The sequence below is a fragment of the Chelonia mydas genome, chromosome 2 (genome assembly GCF_015237465.2).
Source record: "Chelonia mydas isolate rCheMyd1 chromosome 2, rCheMyd1.pri.v2, whole genome shotgun sequence".
Lineage (NCBI taxonomy): Eukaryota > Metazoa > Chordata > Testudines > Cheloniidae > Chelonia > Chelonia mydas.
In genome coordinates, this window is record NC_057850.1 from 81,365,498 (window position 1) to 81,389,478 (window position 23,981).

The window sequence follows — 23,981 nt, forward strand, 5'->3', positions numbered from 1 at the left end:
TTTTGTTATCCTTGCACTGGCTTTGATCTCTCCTGCTGATAACATAACATTAGTAATGGTATTTTTCCAAGTTCAACAGTTAGCTGATATTCCAGACACAATTTTTGAAGACACCATAGTATACTTTTAGATTTCACCTTCATATTGTATCACTTTTCAGGTGTTTATAATAACCCTTTAATGTTTTAAAACTCTTTTACCTCATACATTTGTCTTTCTCCATTCAATAAACATAATGCAGCATTTTGCTAATGCTTTAGGAGACAATGACTCCCTTTTTCTATGTAACAGCTTTGTGGAAGATGCTAAAAGGAGATTTACATACCTCTGTGAATAGCATTTATTGCTGGGACTGGTATTTAGAGTATTACGCCAAAACCCTGGGTGGCTTAAAAAAAAAAAAGAATTCATCAGGGGAGTGATAGATTCCTGCCCCCGCCACCTTAGATATTTGGAATCTAGAGGATGTCTCCTAACAGACTGTTAGTTCCAAGGTAAGAAACTTTTATCTTAAATTTGAATTATATTTATACTCCTATTTATATATTAATTTCCAGTCTGAATGGCTACAAAGCACTTTACCTAATATAAATCTGTCACAATGAAATACAGCAACCAACTTGTATACATCACTGTACATGTTAGTGTGTGAAGGAGAAATTTTAGCCAGAGACCCTGGCAAAATCTGTTGTGTCCTTTGCTCTTTACACATTATACCTAGTGTGAAGGAACCCTCTGGGCACAGTGGGGTCCAAATAACCATGTTTACTAAACATATATAACATTCAGAGCCTAGCAAAACATATATGCTGCTCCTCTGGCAGGTGGCTTCTGAAACACAGAAGACAGAGAGGGCCACTAGAGGGCTCACAAACTATTTGAAAGGTTCCTACTCAATTCTTATACACAAAAAACCCATTAAGAATTCCAACCCTACAAAAACATCCACGTGTTCTTAACCTTAATTATGTGAGTATGCCCCTTGACATCCCATTGGATTTAGCTTCAATTCAAGTCACATGCTTAAGGTTACACTTATATATGTAAATTTTTGCAGGATCAGGATCTATTTCTTAAAAGAACCTTGGGATCTTTGATGTCATTATAAAGCGCTTAATTTATTGATTCTGAAAGACTAGGTTGACACTGCCTAGTTAAGAGAGTATAGGTATTCCAAACTTGATGTTTAGACCATTAGGCTATCCCAAGTAGGAGTCTGAAGATGCCTGGTATGAAAGCAACTCTTCTATATTATGAACAAATTATGTTCATACAATATAAATGAAAGAAACTAACAATGACTCCAATGACTCCATACTGCAGGAAATTCCTATATTTCAACATCTGTTTTTGTCCTGAGTCAAGGCAAAAAGTTGAAATAATCTTAATGGATTTAGATTATTAAATCTAATGGATCAATAACGGGGATAAACTGTGGTGCACAATGGGAGTTGTTATCTGGCTGGGGAACAGGGCCCATAATGCAGAATGAGGGCACAAGGAACTCAGAACTACAACTCCCAAGAAGCACTATGGTAGCTCAAGCTTACGGAGATTAATGCCTACCAAACCCGAAGTGAAACATTTCATTTGAACTTTCTGAACATAAAATTCCCCCCAAATCAATCCTCTCTTATGGAAAACTTCAATTTAGCTGAAACCCCAATTTCCAACAGGAAAATGTTTCATTTGAAATTTTTTGACCAGCCCTAATTATAACATATTTATTTTGATAAAATCTAGCATTCGTGGGATTTCAGACTAAGAAAAACAGCCCAACCCTGCAACCCTTTACTCATACAAATAGTCCCAATGGGACTAGAGCATGAATAAGTGTTAAAGAATCATTCAATAATTACTAGTAGCAGAAATGTGGGCTGAATTTTAGGATGTTACAGGAATTTTCTTGTTGCAGATGTAGTGCATTCAACGCAATGTAAAAACTGAACAGGGTAGTATAATAGCGTGGTAAAAAATGACATCTTGTGGATGAATATATTGTCCAAAGTCAAGACCACAGTATTACAAAAAAAGACCACTGCAAACTGTTGGCAATACATAGAAGATTTGTCAGCCCAAATTTGGAAAAGTTTTAAATTTCCAAAATAGGTCAGGGCAGATAGAACCTGAAGAGTTAAAAAAGTAAAGTTAAGTTGTTCCGAATATGAAACTTGCTGATAAAATTTGTGTAAAGTTTGTTAAAGTTAAAACTCAAGAGTGCTGCTTTGAGATCAGTAGGACTACACATTAATAACAGGACTTTCTCAAGTGTGAAATGATGAGTCCTTTGGAGTCTCCTCAATCCAAAAGTTAGTTCTTTAAATCAGTGGTTCTCAACCAGGGGTCTGCGGCCCCCTGGGGGCTGAGAGCTTGTTCCAGGGGCCCACGGGGCCCCACGGTAGAAGTCTGGTGCCCCCATGGAGCTGAAACTGGGAATGGACTCTCCGGGAGCCCCAAGCCCCAGAACTCCCCCAGGGGCTAAAGTCCCGAACTGGCACCCCCCATGGGGCTGAAGCCAGAGCTGCAGGGCTGAAGCCCAGAGCCCTGACACCACAGCAGGGCTGAACTTGGGACTGGAGCTATGGGGCTGAAGCTCGGAGCCCTGGCAGCTCCATGGTCTAAAGCGCAGGACCCCAATGCCCCCACGGGGCTGAAGCCCTGAGTTTCCCCCCCCAAACCCCAGCACCCCACAGGGCTGAAACCCTGAGCTCCCCCCCAGCCCTGGCACCCCATGGGGCAAAAGCCCTGAGGGCCTCCTCTGCCAAGTGGCTGAAGTCCGGAGCCTCGAGTCCCCCACGTTGTGGCTGAAGCCTCAAGGACTCCTCCCCTTGGTGGGGCTCTGTGGGGGGGGGGCCTCCAAAAGAAAAAGGGACCCCTGCTTTAGATTAACTCTGATAAAATATTTGATTTTTCCAAATGATCTATATTGACCCTTGTCGTCATCCATGCCAATATTTCTTTATTTCCTGTTTCATCTTAACTTGGCATCCTATACTTTGCTAAATTAACTGATTTTTTTCTTTTCCCAGTCAGTTGAATTTCTCTATAGAGATCCCTTGGCTGCTTAGACCATCAATTTGTCATTATATATTTCTAAATAATAAAAAGCCAAAGGCCAGGTTTTATTTTCCTCATAGAAAATGAAAAACATGAAACTAATTCCCATTTCTGTTTAGACCACATAATGGATTAGTAAAACATAAATATTTCTCAGTAAAATCAGTGTAATTTCTAAGGAGATGTAACATCCAGGGTACTATAATGTATGATGTTGACTCTTTGAAGGAAGGCATGCACAAGGAATGCTGCACCAGGCAAGGGTCTCAGCACCATAAAAGTCCTCTTATAGATATCCTTGTGGGTCCATAACTCTGAATGCCTCAGAGGAGTGTTTTGCACCAGCCCTAAATAGGGCATTTGCCAAGAAGTTCTATTGTGAATGAGCAATTGGTGGACCCAATGTCCCCAGAGGTCTATGTGTAGGCTCAGAAGAAGGAGGCACTGCAGCTCTTTACTGACCCTGCAATGTGGGGGTGGATTCGTTCCTCCCAACTTGCCATGGTTTCCCCACACAAAGCTTGTAACTGACCATTTTTGACTGAATGGGATATGTTTCTCTGTAGATAGACTCCATTGGCTTTTGACTGGCCAGCACTAGACTCACCATATGAACAAACTGAAAATAAAATAGTGAAAAAGAGAGGGGATATAGTCATTTTTAAAATGAAAAAATGTAAAAGGAGAGAAAAATCTTCCCTGATTAGGATCCTGTTCAGAGTGTCGGCCCAATAATGTACAATTCAAGATCTTCACTAAAGAGTCCAGACTCTCTGCCTATGTGAGCATAGCTTCTACAGACACTGAAGGGAGGAGATACAGGATTTGGCACTCACTGACACCAGCACTTGATCCAAGCAGACAGGGTGGCTGTGGGCTCTTATCCAGCACTCTCACAAGAGGCAGGAGTTCAGGATATGTGTAGTAGCGAATCCTGTGGCATTTGGTTCATTCCCTCAAGTTCTCTGTGATATGCCAGGCACCACGCCACCAAGAACACAGAAGTCCTGGATCTCTGGAAAGGCATGTTTCCTGACTGATAGCAGAATACCAGATGATCAACAATTCACCAGGGATGCTGCTGTCAGTGAGTCAACATTTAACATATACCAAGGCCAAAATTTTCAGACTAGACCAGTGATTCAGGGACTTTTAATATTTGGTTGTCCAACTTAAAACACTTGCTTTTCAGAGTAGATGAACACCTGCAGTTCCCACAGACTTTGATAGCAGTCACAGGTGCTCAATACTTCTGAAAATCAGGCTAATGTGTCTCAAGTGGGGCATCCAAAAAATAGAAAAAGGCGGACTTGTGGCACGTTAGAGACTAACACATTTATTTGAGCATAAGCTTTCGTGAGCTACAGCTCACTTCATCAAATAGAGGCACCTAAAATCTCTAGAAACTTTTGAAACTTTTGGCCCAGATGGCTAAGGTTTGCAATGTAGATCTGGAGGCAGATTCCAATACAAGTATGTGTTTAAAAACAAACAAACAAACAAAAAAACACCTCCCTAAATAGTGTGGATTATGTTTGATCTTCACCTTCATTCACAACATTTAGTTATTATGGCCTCTGAGGTAAAAACATATTCAGGACATTTTAAAATGTGATTACAATACTGAACTTTTTACATTTTGTGTACTTTAATGGATTCCCACTTCTCTCCTCCACTTTGACTTCAGTGTGGAATGGCACTTGCACATCACAATGTGGAATATAGATTGACAGTAACACATCATATAGATGCTATTAACTTAAATATTTGATTTCAATATTCAGCAACATATGTACGTAAGATTCTGCAAATTTTTCACACACGTTAATTTGCATAGTAATTAAAAATCATGCAAGTATAAACAGAGATGTAACAATGTACAAAATGATAAGATTGCTTATGTCCTATCAGACCATTCTCATATAAACACCTGTATTTGGATCAGGAGTTCTTTTGATTCCTGAATCTTATTTGCCTTTTTTTGTTGTTGTCTTACTGGACATTTTTCTAGCATATGAAAATGAAGTTATTTTAAAATAATTAAAGGTAGAAATCATTTTTAGCTAAAGTAATTTTAATAAATTCACAAAGATACCCTCTACCACAAACTGTAGATCTTTTCTGACTTAAAAAGGAAATAATTTAAGAAGCCACTGGTCAAAAATACTAGGGTCACTAGATAAGGGGAAATAGCAAATCCATATTATGTCCAACACTCCCCCTAGTGTTTGTTTTTGCTTGTAAGCATGGGCAAGTCTTAAATCTGAAACAGAGGGAAATCCTATAGCCTAATCACAAAATGTCTCATTAATAGGATTAAGTACCTTGTCATCAGATAAGTAGAACATGGCAAAATCCCTGACACACATGAAAATTAGATCAGAACACAGTCTGATTCCTTCTTGATGCTGGGAACAATTTTTACAAAGGAGATATTTCAGTATTAGTGGTAAATATATGCTATTTTCTAGATTCATTTGGTTAACTAGTTTGTACTTCTTTGCAAAGTTATTGTTCATCTGCTATTGATAGAAATATAAAAGTGAATCCATGCTATAAATATACCTTAATTTATATATAAACTTGTAACTGATACTATTACTCTTGCTTTAGAAAGGGTGTATTGTCTAAAAAAAGGAGAGTAAGTATTGTCTTTCATTTGATGAAATGAGAACTTGTAACTACAAAATAAACCCCTTTATACTATGGCTGTGTATGAAGGGGAACTAAAGTAAATGGCATTCGTATTCCTTAACTTACTGTACAGAAATATGTTTCAGTTCATTGTTGTATTTTTGATTCATCTAATTAATTCATTTCCCTATTTCTTACCACATCTATTCTTTACTTTTAACACATTTAGCATTATTTTGAATGACAGTGGCAAATACAATTAGGATGCAAAAGAACCACCTTTTTGGAGTTGAAGAAGGAAATAATATCGTAGAAGATTTTCTTTCCTAATATGGCATGTGTATATAGTAGAGATACGTTTATATTCCTGAACTAGTAACTAAAATGAGTAAAATTGATACATTGTGGTGTCAGTATTTAAGATTTTTTGTGACTTGGAAGAAAGTAAGAGTGAGCTGAATAAAATTTACAATACTCTATAATAAACTAATATAAAAACAAGGGACCTGATTCTGATTTCAGTTACACCACTTGACACAATGGATTTACACTATTGCAACTGCAATGAGAATCCAACCTGCTGTAGAAAGAGAGACTCTTACTAATGTGTTTTAATTAATCATAACATTCAGATGTGTATTATATAAAAGAGGAAAAAATATTCAAGACTTTGGACTTTTATTACATTTTTAACATTTTTTAATAAGTTTGGAAATAGTGTTAGAATTTTCATAGACATTGCTGTTGCTTTTATTTCGGCATAATTCTGAGTACTCATTTGAGGTCTAGTATTGGTGCTGTACAAGATCTACAGCTATTTGTATTGAGTGAAAACGGGCCAGTCTTTGAGATGTCCCAGCAAGGAGCTTCAGAATGTTCATTCAGGTAATTTCATGGAGCACAAGGAGCAAAAAAGACACATTTCACAGAAAGAAGGTTGCCTGAATTGGGCTCATTGATGTCAATTGCAAAATTCTGAGATTCCATGGGAGCAGGATCAGCCTCTTGTATTATAGTACTATTTATATTCTTATTTGATGATAAATGAGATCTGGAGTGGGAATCTTAGGAAGCACACTTACTAATATGAGTAGCCCCCCTGAAGCCAATGGAACTACTCATCATGGTAACAAGCACTACACTTGATAGTAAGTGTTTGCATGATGAGTCTCTAATGTTTTAGATTTAACTTCTACTAATTATTCTACTCCTTATGCAGAGAGAACATGAAGTCGTGTTGGCTATTTCTGATATACCTGTTATGGCTGAGGGGCCATCGGTGTTCACCTATAAAGGAGGAGGAAATCAATCCATGGGAACACCTGAAAAGTACGTATGCTTTTACTACTAAGTATGGATTGAAAGCTCCTGGGCCCACTTCTGCAGTCAGATCTGCATGGGAGGATCTTTGCTCTCACACAGAGTCCCACTGAAGTCTATAGGGTTCGTTCTGCACAAAAGTCTGCCCATACAGATCCAATTGCAAGTGTGGGGCCTTAAGATGTGTGACATTGGTGGTTTCTAGTGATGCTGAAGTAAAGCACCCACAAAGCCTATTCATTATAAATTCCTATTTTAAGGGGGTCCATAAAAATTGAAACTAGTTATACAAGGGATCACTGAAGGGAGCTCATTTTTCCTTTTTATTTCTTATTTTCCAGGTATATTTTTTTTAAATAGTGTCCTTCTTAAATTACTGGAGTAAAATCTGAAAACTAAATTGAATTCAATGGGGTTTGGATTATTTTATTGTATTTGTTTAAACAACATTTTTCAAGTTTTCCAGAACAATATGCTCGACCCCTTTGCTGTTAAAAGTTATTAAAATGGTAAAAATACCTTGTTTTAAAAACATCTATAGTGTTTTGAAAGTGTTTTTATTTTGACGTTTACTATGAAAAGGACCAATTATGAACATATAAACCAGACTGAGGCAAAGAAACATACATATATCTGACAAAAAGTGAGGGGGGAAAAAAAGATATGAAAAGAGAAAAGAATGATGTATGACAGTGCATTTTATAATTTCATATGCGACATATACTTCACTTGTTTTCTGTAGTTCCCATTGATGTTGATGGGATTTCTGTACAGGGAACAAACGCATATTATGTCTCAAGCATGATAGCATGATTTTTGTTTTCAAAACATGGGCCAAACTGAGTTGCCATTGAAGTCAATGGTCATTTTGCCATTGATGTTCAGCAAGAGCATGACAAAGCCCTATCTTCTTATGGGAATTGAATTAAGATTCTTCTAAACTACATGTTTAAAAAAGAAGTTAAGAGAAGTAGCTAGGATTAAAAATAAATATGTCAGCTAAGTAGAAACAGGTGGCTGAGGATTAACCTGAACTAGATCAAATTAAGCTACAATAGGAGCATATATCTGATCAACAGAAGGCTTTGGGCCAAATCCTTAGCTGGTGTAAGTCATCTTAGCTCCACTGACTTCAGCTTGCACCAGCTAAGGATATAGTCTTTTGTCTGCTTAGAAACGTAGAGCTGTTTAATTATCTCTTGCTATCAGAGTGCATTACAGCAATATAGCAATTAGGCCCCATTTTAAAATCTGGTTCTTTTTAAAATTTGGTCTGTTTTTTTTCTAGTTTTATCTGAAGTTGGTGAGAAATATGTAGACGAAGAGGTAAAGAAAGCTCTGATAGGCATTAAGCAGATGAAAGTTATGATGGAAAGAAATGAAGATAAACATGTACATCTGATGAAAACCTTGAAGAAGAGCAGTGGAGAAAAGCAGGTAACTGTAAATGGTAATTAAAATCTGAGGAATTATATATGATCATTTTTATATTGTTACTTGTCCCAATCAGAGACATTGTGGGCTAGGTCTTCACTTTGTGATATAGCCCTGTAGCAAAGCGACTCTCCTCGGTGAGGCGCCTCCTGCTGGTCTTCTGGGAATTAGCTCTTTTCCAGCGTACAGAGCACCCTCTGCAGGCCAGTGTTTCTCCTGCTGCTGGCCCCGTGTCCCTCCCGGACCCCAGTGCCTCTTTACCTCAAGGTTCTTCCCCCAGCAGTACCCCCTTACTCTGGGTTTCCCCGCCCAGGGGAACCCCCAACCCTCTAAACCCACCTTGCCTCAGTGGTTACTGCCAGTCATCATCTAGCCCCCGCTCACTGGGGCAGACTGCAGTGTAATGGCCACTCATCACTGGCAAGGGGTTAAGACCTGCTGCCTTTGCCTATCTCCGGGCTGCCCCTCTGAAGCCCCAGTACCTTTTTCCCTTAAACAAGGCCTGCAGCCTGGGGTTTTACCAGGCTGGAGCTCCCCAGCTCCGTTTGCCCTTCCCCAAGGTACCTTGCTCCCAGGCAGCTAGCCCTTCCCACTCCAGGGCTAGAGTGAGAATCCTCCAGCTCCTGGCCCCCAGCCCTCTCATCAGCTGACTGAGCTAACCACAGCTGTGGCTGCTTCCCCAGTCAGCCTAGCTTGGCTGCTTTTAACCCCTGTTCTCCAGGAGTGGGGCAGCCTCCCCACTACCAGCCTATAGTAAGAGGGGCACACTTTTATGCTCCCCATTGAGCAGCCCAGAAAAATCTGTGATTCAGGAAGTCAATCTCCCTCCTGGTTTCTCCACGCTTCCAGGAAGGATGTAAACTGTATGCCTGGTGCAGTGTATGCCTTCCAACATGGCAGCACAGCTACGCCACTGAGCACGTTCGGAAGATGGAGTCAAGGCTCTGCTCATTTCTGCCCCCTTCCACCACTTCCCACCCACTTGCATGGGGGGATTGGGTCATAGCAGCTCTGCCTAGCCTACTACTCCCAGAGCACTAGAAGCAGCAGTATGGCACACAGTGCAAAGGGTGCCTTATGTCCCCTTACTCCCAGGTACTGGAACACAAGATGAGCCACACTCTGGCCCTATACAATTACATTTCAGTATTATTTAGAATACTAACTCTCATATTTGCCAATTTCTTTGGGAAGAAGACTAGCTGTTCCCATGTGTATGTTTGCAAAATAGGGATCCAATTGTAATGGGGCCCTCTGGGTGCTAGAAAAATATAAATAGTAAATGATAATATTGCGCACATATCTGTTGGACAATTATAACATCTTTCAAGTTTTGTTGTATTATTAATTATTGGCATAAACTATCTGTGAACTTTCCCTTTGACTCATAGTATGGATTTGTCATCCGCATCACATAATACTACATTTTGCTCACTGATTTGGGGACTGAAACATTTTAAAAAGTAGACCAACAAATGACATAAGTATTCTTGTTCATGTACCAATACCCTGATTTATGTGCATTCATAAGAAGAACAATTTTTCCAAAAAATCTGTGCAAATACAAAACCATTCACATGAATGGTTGTAAAGGGTAAATGAAATGTGGCACAACACTCCTGAGCCAAAGCTGGCACTGGGTTTGCAGTATTTGATCAGCTTTAGTTGTGGCCCTAATTTATCTATGAAAACCGTCCGCCAGTAGTGACTGGTTTGCTCAGATACTCAAGATGAGAAAGTCCAAACCATTATATAGTTTAAGATTCCTTAGTTCAAACTTGACAATTCAAAGCCCTCTTCCCAAACTGGATGAGCATCCTTTGCACTCAAAGTCCAGAAGCATTACGTCATTCAAGTCACATTCAAGAGTAATGAAAATATATAAGGATTGATAGAGCTTTCATGAAACAAAACATTTCATGAAGTTAGAAAAAGGGCAGGTCAGCAACAACAAAAAAGGTTAAATAGGCAAGTCATTATACCAGGCATAATTTCACTGAAGTGGGGTATATGTTTATAAACCCACAGATAAGGAGCTCTGAACTGGAAGTGGGGTGTCATGAATTTACAATCTAAAAGGATGTAGTCTCTAAAGGGAGCCATTGCTTTACAATGTTATCTCCTCTCAGAGCTGATTGTGCATATCCAGGCTGTCCCTCAAATAGCCTTGGGAAATGAGAGTCCTGCAGTAAATGCAGCCATTAGACTCTGCTGGTGGAACTGAAAGATACTATTGCAGAGAGAATGATCTGACTGTGTAACTGTGTGCTGTGCTGCATAAAATATTCAACATACTGTTTATTCTGATGATCATGATTTTATTTACAAAGCAATCCTTCCCCACCAACCAAGGCTACATTAAAATATAGCACGAACGAGGACACATAAAACAAATAATATAAATACAAGAGCTGTTAACCCCCCTTCTTCCCCCAGAATGTTTTTACAGTGTATACAAGTTCTTTTTCAAGGACCTTGTCCCCATTGTAATGAGCCAACTGTCTCCTGCTGCCAGAATCCAGAAAGGAACAAGCCTGGCTAATAAATAAGTTAAAGGGAGCATGTGTACTTCTGAAGGACCTGGAGTTTTGTTTGGAAATATTAAGAAGTGCACTGCACTGGCAGAGAGAGGCCACCCACCTCTAACCCCTGTCTGGTGCTGAGAGCTTTCCCTTCTGTTCCAGTGTCAGCTTCATTTTGAAGTGCTTATCCTAATCAGTGCTTGGCTTTGTGCTCTAACACATGTAGAATGAAGCCTAAATTAGAACAAACCCTATAGAAAGTACCATGCATCTGTGCAGTGCAGAAAGAGCTCCTAACATCTGGCAAATGGTAGGGGAAGAAATGCTGTCACTCCAGGCTTTTAATCAATAAAAGCCAATAGAGGGGAAATTCAATACTTCTCCATATTTCTTTATTAAAGAAGGAGTTTACAGACAGCAGGAGCTTAGATCACTGAAATATTTGGGCTAAAGGAATGCAGTATTAACAAATGGAACAAAAGGGAATATTAGCTAAATGGGAAAGTGCTCTGGAATACTATATGGGAAAATAAAGATTTGAGGTTATAGGCATGAGGGGCTGAACTGGGGCCCCTCCATAGCCTTGGCCTCAGCATACCCTCTGAGATAGAAATGGATCTCAGAGATCTACCGGGTTTCTTAGGCTATGTCCGCTAAGGGAAAGACATCAGGGAAACTATGTAAGGGGAACTTTACAGAGTTTTCAGCCTCCTCCACATGCAATTCAGGCAGAGGGACTATCTGGCCCTTTGTTAGGGACAAAGGATAAACCACAAAGAACTACAGGGAACTTAATTACTGGTGGGCTGGGATGAGTGTTTCACTAATGTGAAAACTGGAATTAATTAAATGTAGTGAACAAATTGTGAACCTTTTTCTCAATTAGGAGGCTCTGCAGCTTATGGACGAAGTGAAAGAACAATTAGAGGAAGAAGAAAGACAATGTCAGGTGTCTCTGAGAAATCTCTGGGATGAATGTAAAACTTGTTTAGAAAGTAACTGCATGAGATTTTATACAACCTGCCAGCACAGTTTGTCAACATTTACAAGTAAGGTAAGAAGAAAGTCAGCCTCCGGCAAGCAATCTTCCTTTAGTTGCTGCTTAACCGAACCCTTTTAAGTGAGCATATCTTGCTTTCTCAAATGGGAAGATATGCCATTAGTATTGGATTACCAAAAACAATTTGATATTGGGATCTGGAACCATGGATTTGGGCGGAACAGATCTCATTTGGCATCAGATCACTGCACATTGAGCCTGTTCTGTGACACTGGTGTAACTATGAAGTGACTCCACTGAAATCAATGGAGTAATTTGCTTCAGTGGAGTTACTCCAGATTTATAATGATGCAACCCACAGTACAATTTGAGTTAAGATGTTCAGTAATTATTGGTACTATGTGTGAAAAATGCCACAATTTTTGTTTTTCTTCTGAGAAACAGTACATCTTAAACTGTGGTTATGATCAGTAAAGTGACCATTTAAAAAATTGCCTCTTCCTACACAACAGCTGTCCTTCATGTGTTTATTCCATGTCACATCTACTACTTTTGAAGCAAAGATACATTTTTTACTACTCTTAACTCCTGTTAGCAGTTCAGAGCCAACACACTTCTGAGAGAAAGGATAGATTCTTTCTTGGCATGTTCATCATCAACAGAATTGTGATCTAAATTCTAATTGCAAAATCTTTATCTCAAAGCATACATTTTAATTACACCTTAACTTCACCGGAATACACCTCAATTGAATCAGAGTTATTAATGATAATGCATGTCAAGGTTCCTTCCGCACTCTGAACTCTAGGGTACAGATGTGGGGACCTGCATGAAAGACCCCCTAAGCTTATTCTTATCAGCTTAGGTTAAAAACTTCCCCAAGGTACAAACTTTGCCTTGTCCTTGAACCCTATGCTGCCACCACCAAGCATGTTAAACAAAAAACAGGGAAAGAGCCACCTTGGAGACGTCTTCCCCCCCAAATATCCCCCCCAAGCCCTACACCCCCTTTCCTGGGGAAGGCTTGATAAAAATCCTCACCAATCTGTACAGGTGAACACAGACCCAAACCCTTGGATCTTAAGAACAATGAAAAATCAATCAGGTTCTTAAAAGAAGAATACTGATTAAAGAAAAGGTAAGAGAATCACCTCTGTAAAATCAGGATGGTAAATACCTTACAGGGTCATCAGATTCAAAACATAGAGAATCCCTCTAGGCAAAACCTTAAGTTACAAAAAGACACAAAAACAGGAATATACATTCCATTCAGCACAGTGTATTTTATCAGCCATTAAACAAAAGGAAATCTAACGCATTTGTAGCTAGATTACTTACTAACTTTACAGAAGTTCTGAGTCTGCATTCCTGATCTGTTCCCAGCAAAAGCATCACACAGACAGACAGACCCTTTGTCCCCCCCCCAATTTGAAAGTACCTTGTCTCCTCATTGGTCATTTTGGTCAGGTGCCAGCGAGGTTATCTTAGCTTCTTAACCGTTTACAGGTGAAAGGGTTTTGCCTCTGGCCAGGAGGGATTTTATAGCACTGTATACAGAAAGGTGGTTACCCTTCCCTTTATTTTTATGACAATGCACAACTCAGAAAGAACAGTTTGCCTTTCAACTCTGAGGGCAAGTTTGCTATTTATTTTTTACTGGTTAAAAGAGCACAGTTGCTCTGAAAGGCACTGAGAGACAATAAACTTGAAACCCCATCATGCAATTTTTACAAAGTAATTTTTTTAGAGTCATATCATACTTTAAATACACACATGCTGTAGCATCATGCTGTCTTTGGCATTATTTTGGTAATCTCCACAGTGAACTCCATGGGTTCTATGAAGCCCTCACACTGGTAGTTGTAATGACAAACTTATATTTAAACTTATAAATTTAAAAACAAGGAAGAAGTGTATTTGAGGCCAAATTCCGAAGACTTTACTTAGTTCTTTCTTGGACCAATCATCCACTGATTTCAAAGGTTGTAGCCTGAGTAAGAACTTGAGGGTTTGGGCCTTGGTGAGAGAACTGTTGATGTCTGAAGAGCAGAGAAAGAACAATTGCCTTCTGTTCATCATGTATTTACTACATTACTATAATGCAGCTCACAAAGGTGTTTCCCAGATGAAGACCAAAGTATTTGTTAGGTGATGCCCAAATTTAATTTTGCGGCCGTGTCACAACTATTATTAACAAGAACCTAATGGCTCAGTAGATTAGAGGCCAACTGGTTCAAAGACTGGCATCCTCTTTAGTGGGGATTTAGTGTAAATATTAACACCATGTAGACTAATTTCTCAATAGTCTTTAGAATATAGGTTATAATTTGGAAAATGGACCAGATATCAGGGATGCATCCCCTTCATCTCTATGAGCATTTGAAGAAATTCTTTATAGCTGCTGCCCTGAGAGGATGAAGGTCTGATAACTTGTCTGACAGCCAATATATTTCTGCATATACAGGTTGAAGATTTTTTCAGGAAAATGTCTCCTTTGACTTTTACTTTTCATGAGGATCAAGGAAAAGACCTTCAGTTAAATGAAAAGCCCGAGAAGGAAGATGCCCAGTTAGTACAAATGGAAGATTTATTTAGCCAGCTGTTATCGGATGTGAGCACAATATTTGATAAAAGCTTTGCTTTTTTCAAACAGATACAAAAAGAATTTGATCAATCTTTTCAAATATATTTCATGTCTGATCTGGACTTAACTGAGCCCTACTATATGCCTGCTTTCCCTGAGGAGCCTATGAGAAATAGTGGTTTTCAGAAAGACTGGGGTATGCCAGGCTTCCTTCAGATATTTTTTGACTTCAGCAAGACTCTGTTTGAAGGTGTCAGCGAGGTGATTACTGAAGCATTTGATGAATACACAGACAGTACAAGAGATTTGCCAGAACAAGCCAAAGGCAAGTGTGAGAAGAAGTTAAAACAGACCTTGGTACCAATAACATCAAACTTTCACAAGTGTTAGCAATAGTTATTAAATGGTTAGCAATTCAGTTTGAGGATATAAATAGCATAACACATGTTGTGTGAAGGTCTGAAAGCCCTCTTGGATAGGGTGACCAGATGTCCTGTTTTTAAAGGGACAGTCCTGTATTTAAGCCCTCCTGCAGGTGTCCCAACTTTTTCTTTAAAATGGGCAAATTGTCCCATATTTTCTGTATCCCCATCTCATCAGTACTGGTAGGTCCTGCTGCTGGCCGGATCCCTGCTCACCAGCCGTCCGCCCACCAGTGATGAGTGGGGGTGTCCAGTGGCCAACAATGGGGGTGGGTGTGCAAGGCTGGTGGCAGGGCAAAGCTGCAGCGTGCAGGGCCGGCCACTCCCCCTGCTGGTCCATCAGCTCAGCCCCTGCTGTGTGCTGGCTCTCAGCCAGCAGGTTCCCCCACCGTCCTGTTTCTGGACGGCACTGGCTGCAAGCTGTGGTGGCTGGTGAGTACGGGCAGGCGCCAGGTGGCAGCTGGTTACATGTCGCCTCTGCTGCCTACCCATCAGCCCTTTGGGTGCTCCCCCTCTTGCTGTCCTCTCCCTGCTTTGCCCCTTCACCTCCCCCGCCCCCCCAGCCCCACTGCTCCTCCATTTTCTCCGGTAGGGTGCATCCCACTCCCAGTGCTGTGCAGAGAACCAGCGCCTGGTAGGAGCGCTCAACTCAGTAACAACCTGGCCGGCAGGCTCCTTCCTTCCCCCACTGCCTCTGGTTGGGCCAGTGCCCTGGGAAAGCCCAAGACCCTCCATCCCAGGACGCTGGCCATAAGAAGCCAAGCCCTGCATGTGCCAAAGCCCTGCACAGTGCTGGCATGGGGAAGCCTCTTCACCCCTCAGCTAAGCTCTGGAGTGGCAAGGGGGGCGGGAAGCGATTTCCAGCCTGTTTGCGCCCCAACCCTGCAGGCTCCACAGCAGCCCCCCAGGCAGGGGCTTAACACCCTCTTCACTGCCCCCAACCCCCTGCCCTAGGTCCTGCCCCCCAGGGAGTGTAGGGCTGCTTCGTCCCCTAGGCACCCTCGCCTGCTGAGCCACCTCTCTGGTGGGGTTTGCTGAATCCCCTGCAGTCAGTTTCCCTGGGCCCTGATGCACAATGCATCCTTAGGGCTTAACCCCTTCCTGCCCAGGCTATAGCCAGGGGACAGGATGTGGCTAGGTTAAGTCGGTGGCCAGCAGCAACCTGGAGGTGTTAGCTGCCTTTTGACACTGTGTGGGCAGGGAAGGACAAGCTGCTTCCACCCACAGGGGAGTGGGGGAGGGGAGGAGAGATGAGCTCTGCAAAGACACAGGCCAAGTCATCCCTTCCCCCCTTTCCCTGTCGTTGGAAGGAGCTCCCATCCCTTCCCTCCCGCAAAGTGCCAAAAGGCTGCTGCTGGCCACGTTCTGGTGTGAACCCTGGCAGAAATTGGCGGTGGGGGTGGGGGGTATGTGACCCTGTGTGCCCCCCCACTTGTTGCCTTGGGAAGATGTGATGCCAGGTACCAGGAGAGGAGGGTCTGTCCCGGGGGCCCAGCCAGGCGTGGAGGGCGGAGAGCACCAGGCAGGGAGGGTCAGGTAGGTCGGTCACCCTCACTTTGTGTGAGAGAGGTGTATGGGCGTGTGTGTGTGTCACCTCTCCCTGTGTGAACCCTACAGCCTTAAAGATAAGAAAGCAAATAAAAAGAATCCAGCTACGCAGTGTTTCTTTTTAACAGGGGCTCAGTCAACTTGATGTTAAATTGAATGTTTGTACTGCATAGTTCTGATTGATTGCCGTTGAACTCACTTGAATATGAGTAATTTTACCAAGTGTCCCATATTCAGAATAGGGAAATATGGTCACCCTACTCTTGGATAAGCAGATATGGGTCAAACATAACTTTATTGGCCAAATTAAAATTTGGAATAATAAAATAAAAAGACAGAATTCCAAATCTCCAGGTCCATAGAATGCTAGTTTAGGGCTTATGCTACTGTCTCCACAGAGCCTGATTCCTATAATAATTCTCAAAGCATTTGCAGGACTTCCTGGGTGTTCAGTGCAGATACGGATTTTCATGTGGCTGACTGACAAATCTGATCTTAACATTAGTCAGCAAGAACCGCATATTGTGCTGATGTGCTTCCATTGCTCCTAAAAGGTTAAGACATGTCACCAGCCACAAAAAGTCAGGAAACAGATGCGTCAGTCAGCTGTGAGACGAGCTTGTAGCTGTAATAGGCATCTAATGTGCCAACAAGACACAAAGACATGAAGTGCTCCAGCAAATGGGAAGAATTCCATTTAGGACAGCTAAGTTTGTTTTTGAGGGGATGACAATGGTTTTCAAGAGTGGGGGGTGGAAGAGAACATCGTAAGACAGGCTGTTGACACCACCCACACTCCATTTATAACCATGCAGAGGAGATAATCCAACTTTCAGCAGCAGGTTTCAGAGTAGCAGCCGTGTTAATCTGTATCTGCAAAAAGAACAGGAGTACTTGGGGCACCTTAGAGACTAACGAATTTATTAGAGCATAAGCTTTTGTGGGCTACAGCCCACTTCATCGGATGCATAGAATGGAACATATAGTAAGAAGATATATATAGAGAGAGAGAGAAGGTGGAAGTTGCCATACAAACTGCAAGAAGCTAATTAGTTAAGATGAGCTATTATCAGCAGGAGAAAAAAAACTTTTGTAGTGATAATCAAGATGGCCCATTTAGACAGTAGACAAGAAGGTGTGAGGATACTTAACTTAGGGAAATAGATTCAACATGTGTAATGAGTCTGGGAGTGGCTTAGTCATTACACATATTGAATCCCTTATTTTGAATAACACATATTGAATATCCTTTATTCAGAGCAAACAACTATGGAAGATATTAGTTTTTGAAAGGAAATTTCAAATGAAAGTACATAACTCAGAAAAGTATCAGTGCATGGTTCTTTAAAATATCTTAAATAATTAAAAATATATTATGTAAATTTTGTATGTATACCTTTTTTATTAAAAGACCTCCAGTTTAACAGAATCAAAGCCACTAAGTAGCCTAATAAATGACATCTGATGATGTATTGGTTGGCAGACCGAAGGGACCAACTGAAAAAGTAAGTACATTTGCGTGTGTTTCAGTTTTTTAAAGAGACAATGTAGGTGAAGTAATATCCTTTATTCAGAGCAAACAACTATGGAAGATATTAGTTTTTGAAAGAAAATTTCAAATGAAAGTACATAACTCAGAAAAGTATCAGTGCATGGACTCTCTTTTGCAGCCCATGAATATGAATAGGTATGAACTCCCTGACAGCTTTTTTCTTTAAATAGACAAGAAAGAGAAAAATATTCCAGATATACTTCTACAAGGAAAACTAAGCTCTCTAAAAAGAAAAAGGAGCTTTAATTTTAATTGACACCATCTTGAGTCCAAAATATGAAAGAATTTCAAGAGTACATATAAAAATATTCTTTATATTTTAATAATGTTAAGGGAGAAACAATCATTATTTAAACTAAATATATGCAAGTACTTGTCTAAAAAGAAAATCCTTTATTTTAAAAAAAAAGCTAGATTACGCTACAGCAGTGGTTCTCAATCTTTCCATATCATGACCGCATATTATCACAGAAATCAGTTTTGTGGGCCCACTCTCATCTAGCAGTAAATAAAGGACAGTGGTTGCAACCCCTCTTAACCAGTTAATTACATCCTTGGAAGTCGCAACCTGCAGATTGAGAACCATGTTCTACAGTAATAGTCCAAAACACTATAGGTAGTGTTTTGGACTCTTCATGCAGAATAATTTGGTATATTTTTATAAGGGATCATATGATAGTGACACATACTGTTTCAAGGGGAGCATGCTTTGGTTACTATTGTTCTGTTCTTATGCTCACTCATTTTGAATTCAGGCCTGGAAGTTTTATTTAAAAAAAAAATGGAGTAGGAAACAGCAATAAGAAGATATCAACAGGTCCCTAACTTCAGTTGGCTCACTTTATACTGTATATTCACTCTAGATTCTGACAAAAGTGGCATGTTTTCAAAGATCATACCAGGACACAAGAGAGCTCTGTGTAAAGAGCTCCGTCAGAATTCATCAGGATGCCCACAGTTTCATGAGAGATGCCAGAAATGTCAGGATAATCTGATGAGAGGTAAATAGTTATTTTCTAGTTTGTTTCTATAATACCTTGTCCATGATAAAGCAGTGACCTTTCTTTTTGTTTTGTTTTGGTTTTTTTGCAGATATTGGTGCTATAATTTTCTACTGTCCTATTTACATATTTTAGGAATTAAGTTTCAGCTTCTGCAGATTTACTATTACTGTGAATTCAAAAGCAACAGAGTTGATGCAAATGATTTAATTTACCCTTCCTCAATGTCTCCACACAGTGTCAGTATAACTCAGTTGTTAACACTCTTGCCACATTTCCAAAGTGATGTTCCACAGCAAGATAGTATGTATTTTATTGGTAAAGATGCCAGCCTCCAGAGAAAACAAGGGGCCAGACTGTGATTGGCCCTGCCTGGGTGCAAAATTGCAGAGGGGGTACAAGGTGACTCTAAACCGCCCCATGCTCCATGTACTCCGGCACAGGGCCAGATGTAATTTTACTTGGGATTCATTTCACCAAAGGGAAAGTTAGGGCTGAATGAGCCATGACTACAACTTGTTTTCTTCACCAGCCAGCAGAGCTGAGCTGGTGAGTGGAAATGAGGAGGGCACATTGTACCAAGTAAAAGGGTGGCAGAGCTCTGGCACACTCTCCAAGAGACTGTAGAGGAATTCTGGCTGAATCAGCCAGAATTGCTATGCAGACTCCTGCTGCTGGGTGGTAAGTCTGTAGCCATCCCACCCCATCTTCTCCCAAACTAGTGATGCCTTAAAAACCACAGTGATGCCTTATAAGCACCCGCCTCTGTAATTAAAAATACAACAATCCAAAATACTGAATGAGAAACAAGAAATACAAATGTGACTGATCAGTTTGAGAGACTTCACTGGGAGTTTTAATGATGCTAGGATTGGGCCAATTTTATTTACTAGCACAGAAGTTAAAATGATAGTCACAAAGAGTTCTCTGAAGAGGCTTTTAATGGTACATTGTGGGCCAAATTCTAATTTCATGTGCAATGAGCATAGCTGTTTACAGAACCTAAAAAGCTACCATTATGCTTACATCTACAAGTTCAGTAACAGATTAGTCTAGTTACATACTAATGTTTGGTTTCAGAGTAACAGCCGTGTTAGTCTGCATTCGCAAAAAGAAAAGGAGTACTTGTGGCACCTTAGAGACTAACCAATTTATTTGAGCATAAGCTTTCATGAGCTACAGCTCACTTCATTGGATGCATACTGTGGAAAATACAGAAGATGTTTTTATACACACAAACCATGACAAAATGGGGTTTATCACTACAAAATGGGTGTTTATCTCTCCCCCCACCCCACTCTCCTGCTGGTAATAGCTTATCTAAAGTGATCATTCTCCTTACAATGTGTATGATAATCAAGGTGGGCCATTTCCAGCACAAATCCAGGTTTTCTCCCCACCCTCCCCAACAAACCCACTCTCCTGTTGGTAATAGCTTATCTAAAGTGATCACTCTCCTTACTATGTGTATGATAATCAAGGTGGGCCATTTCCAGCACAAATCCAGGGTTTAACAAGAATGTCTGAGGAACGGGGGTGGGGGGGGGGGAGTAGGAAAAAACAAGGGGAAATAGGTTACTTTGCATAATGACTTAGCCACTCCCAGTCTCTATTCAAGCCTAAGTTAATTGTATCCAATTTGCAAATTAATTCCAATTCAGCAGTCTCTCGCTGGAGTCTGGTTTTGAAGTTTTTCTGTTGTAATATCGCAACTTTCATGTCTGTAATCGCGTGACCAGAGAGATTGAAGTGTTCTCCGACTGGTTTATGAATGTTATAATTCTTGACATCTGATTTGTGTCCATTTATTCTTTTACGTAGAGGCTGTCCAGTTTGACCAATGTACATGGCAGAGGGGCATTGCTGGCACATGATGGCATATATCACATTGGTAGATGTGCAGGTGAACGAGCCTCTGATAGTGTGGCTGATGTTATTAGGCCCTGTGATGGTATCCCCTGAATAGATATGTGGACACATTTGGCAACGGGCTTTGTTGCAAGGATAGGTTCCTGGGTTAGTGGTTCTGTTGTGTGGTATGTGGTTGCTGGTGAGTATTCGCTTCAGGTTGGGGGGCTGTCTGTAGGCAAGGACTGGCCTGTCTCCCAAGATTTATGAGAGTGTTGGGTCATCCTTCAGGATAGGTTGTAGATCCTTAATAATGCGTTGGAGGGGTTTTAGTTAGGAGCTGAAGGTGACAGCTAGTGGCGTTCTGTTATTTTCTTTGTTAGGCCTGTCCTGTAGTAGGTGACTTCTGGGAAATCTTGGGAAAATTGGTTAGTCTCTAAGGTGCCACAAGTACTCCTTTTCTTTATACTAATGTTTATTGCTCCTCTGAAATAAAATTAGGCCTTAAAATTCAACAGTAATAAAAGCTAACAGCATGTATTATAGGCTCACTGGCAATGAACAGATAAAGAGCTACAGGCAATTAAAGGAAATGATAGCCAATTTATACACTAACATAAATCTCTATATGTAGTAATGGTAAGGTTTTTATTTAGCATACCACAGTGTCCACTTACCATAAAGGATAAGTGACTCTAGGTGTCATGTATCTAACCCAAACTCATCGAAATACTTCAGCAAAAATTACCTTGGATTTTTTTTTTTAAAACCCACACTAGAAATAAAACCTATATATGTACTTTTATACACGTACATAAGTGTAAAAAATGAATGCTTTCCAATAAAGTTTGATGTCTGTTTGTTTTTTAACCAGACTGTCCAAACGTTCCTGAACTACACATAAAGTTTGATGAAGCCTTTAAGCTCGTTAATGTCTCGGGTGAACAGTATGAGCAGATCCTCCAGGTGATTCAGCGTCACACCGAAGACACTTCCTACTTGTTGGGCAAAATGAAAGAAAGGTTCGGGTGGGTGTCAGAACTTTCCAACATGACCATCGGACCAGAAAACATTTTCAATATAGTAAAGGTAAAGAAAGGCTAGTTATTAAAAGGGAAGTAACTATTGCACAGTGATGTCTGTGCTCTATATTTCACTCACACTTAGCTTCAGGACAAGTCGGGAGGATAGTGTGTGTTTTGTGTGTTATTTTTGGTCTTTAAAACATCAAGCTCTTACTAAGGTAGATTTTAAGTATACTTGATAATCCCTTGATGATCTGAAACTCCAGAGATTAGAAACTATTCTACTCTAAATCCTTTTAGTATGATGGATAACTGACAGGGCCAACCTATATCACTGCCTGACAAAAGTAAATTGGCACTAACAGGTTTGGTTGCCCCCAGATTACCTTTCCAGAAGAAGAGAGGCTCTTCCAAGGGGTAGCACAGAACACATACATCTTTATTAGATCGGTATAACAAAATTAGAGCTCCAAGTATCGAAAATGTAAAGAATTTTATTACAACATAGGTTGTATTGCACACAAAAATAATCCAGTAAATACCTTATAAATAACCAGAGATCTTTACACAGTGATAAAACTAGAATAAATAATGCTAACTTGTACTGGTATAGGGACAAATTCTTCTCTCTTTTTGCAAAGCACCGCTGTCAGCCTGCTGTTATCTCAACATTGATTCTATGTAGAATCATTGGCTATGCCACTACCACTGCACAGAGAGAACATACTCTTTCCTCCATAGCATCTCTCAGAACTAGGCTCATATTTTTCCCAGTATTATATGGTTTCATCATGTAAAAAAAAATGTGACTGTATTCCAGTTTCTGAAGGCTTTAGTCCTGAGATAGCCCCTCACACTGGTAGACTCAATATAGTACAGTTGCCTTTTGTTTAAGAAAAATGGTAAAAACAGGAACACAGAGGACAAACAATACTTCTGAATACTTACAATTTTTTCAGCCTGACTTCAAATTGTCTGCTTTGGGAAATACAGAGGCAAAACTCGAATGTGATTCTGTAAACATGCCAGCACGAGTAACTAATCACATGAATCATCCATTGAAATTAATAAGACGACTCCTGTACACCTATATGTTTGCAATTTGGGGCCCTCATTGTCATGAGTCTAAGAAATAACAGGACAACACTTAGCATGAATAAAGCACTGTACAAACACTAATGTGCACATCTCCACCATGGTGGTGGAGTGCATTACTGCCACACCTGCTCCCCACCCCCCGGCCAAAATATATATTGACATGAACCTAAAAAGCTACTGCTCACTTCAGAAGAAAGCCAATGGATGGAAACACCCATGTTTTAAAAGGCCTTCACTTTTCATTTTTCATTCTAAAAGTGAGAGGATGCAAAACAGGTATTAACAAATTGACAAAGTGTACTGGGTTACAGTAACTAAACTAGGTTGTTCTATTTCAGGTGTCACCAAGTATCCAAGGAGCAGATTCTTCCAGTCTGAATGAAACAGTGGTAGATGTGAATATTCTGACTTCACCTACTTTCACAATTAAGGTTCCTCATGATTTAGTTATAGGGAGCTCTGAGTTCATTGAATATGTAGCTGGGAAAGCTTTGCAACTTTACAAGCAGACTTTTTAAGGACGGTATGTTGTTTCTCTTTGTATAGTGAACTTAAAACGTAGTAGCATCTATCTATTCTTTTCTGCATTGCAACGGATTTAAACTGGAATAGGATTAGGTCCATGATACAGTCTATGTCTGTCTCTCCATTTGATAGATGGAAGATAAAAGTGGTATGAAAAATAAAACCAAATGCTCAGTGTTTTGGTCTTTAAAATTCAGACCTGTCATGCTAATATCCATAGACCACACTTATTTATATATTAGATCCTCAAGCTCTAAGTAATATCTAGGACAAGATAATACTGAGGCAAGTGTTCTGTCCAAAGATAACTGTGTCACAACTACAGAACAGCATGCTAGGGCTCTGGCATTAGATACCATGCCTTCACGTCCATTAATCAAAGATAAAAGACTGCTAATTAGTCTGATCATA

The 23,981-nt window shown here is 40.3% G+C and overlaps 1 protein-coding gene across 1 annotated transcript; it reads left to right on the forward strand.

The window, feature by feature from the left end:
* Positions 1–411: 411 nt before the first annotated feature.
* On the forward strand, positions 412–23,607 carry CLUL1 (clusterin like 1). The gene is made up of 8 exons (XM_037891622.2): positions 412–494; positions 6,911–7,020; positions 8,300–8,448; positions 11,854–12,021; positions 14,432–14,876; positions 18,937–19,074; positions 21,797–22,011; positions 23,384–23,607. Exons 1-8 carry the CDS (start codon positions 466–468, stop codon positions 23,561–23,563), a joined length of 1,434 nt encoding a protein of 477 aa, XP_037747550.1. The 5' UTR covers positions 412–465; the 3' UTR covers positions 23,564–23,607.
* The last annotated feature ends 374 nt before the right edge of the window (positions 23,608–23,981 follow it).

Bases quoted from the DNA above. Each gene is read 5' to 3' on its own strand.
- CLUL1 (XM_037891622.2), top strand. From the start codon at position 466: ATGTCTCCTAACAGACTGTTAGTTCCAAG. The intron at 8,449-11,853 runs GTAACTGTAAAT...TTTCTCAATTAG, and splicing joins AGAGCAGTGGAGAAAAGCAG to GAGGCTCTGCAGCTTATGGA. The intron at 22,012-23,383 runs GTAAAGAAAGGC...GTTCTATTTCAG, and splicing joins ACATTTTCAATATAGTAAAG to GTGTCACCAAGTATCCAAGG.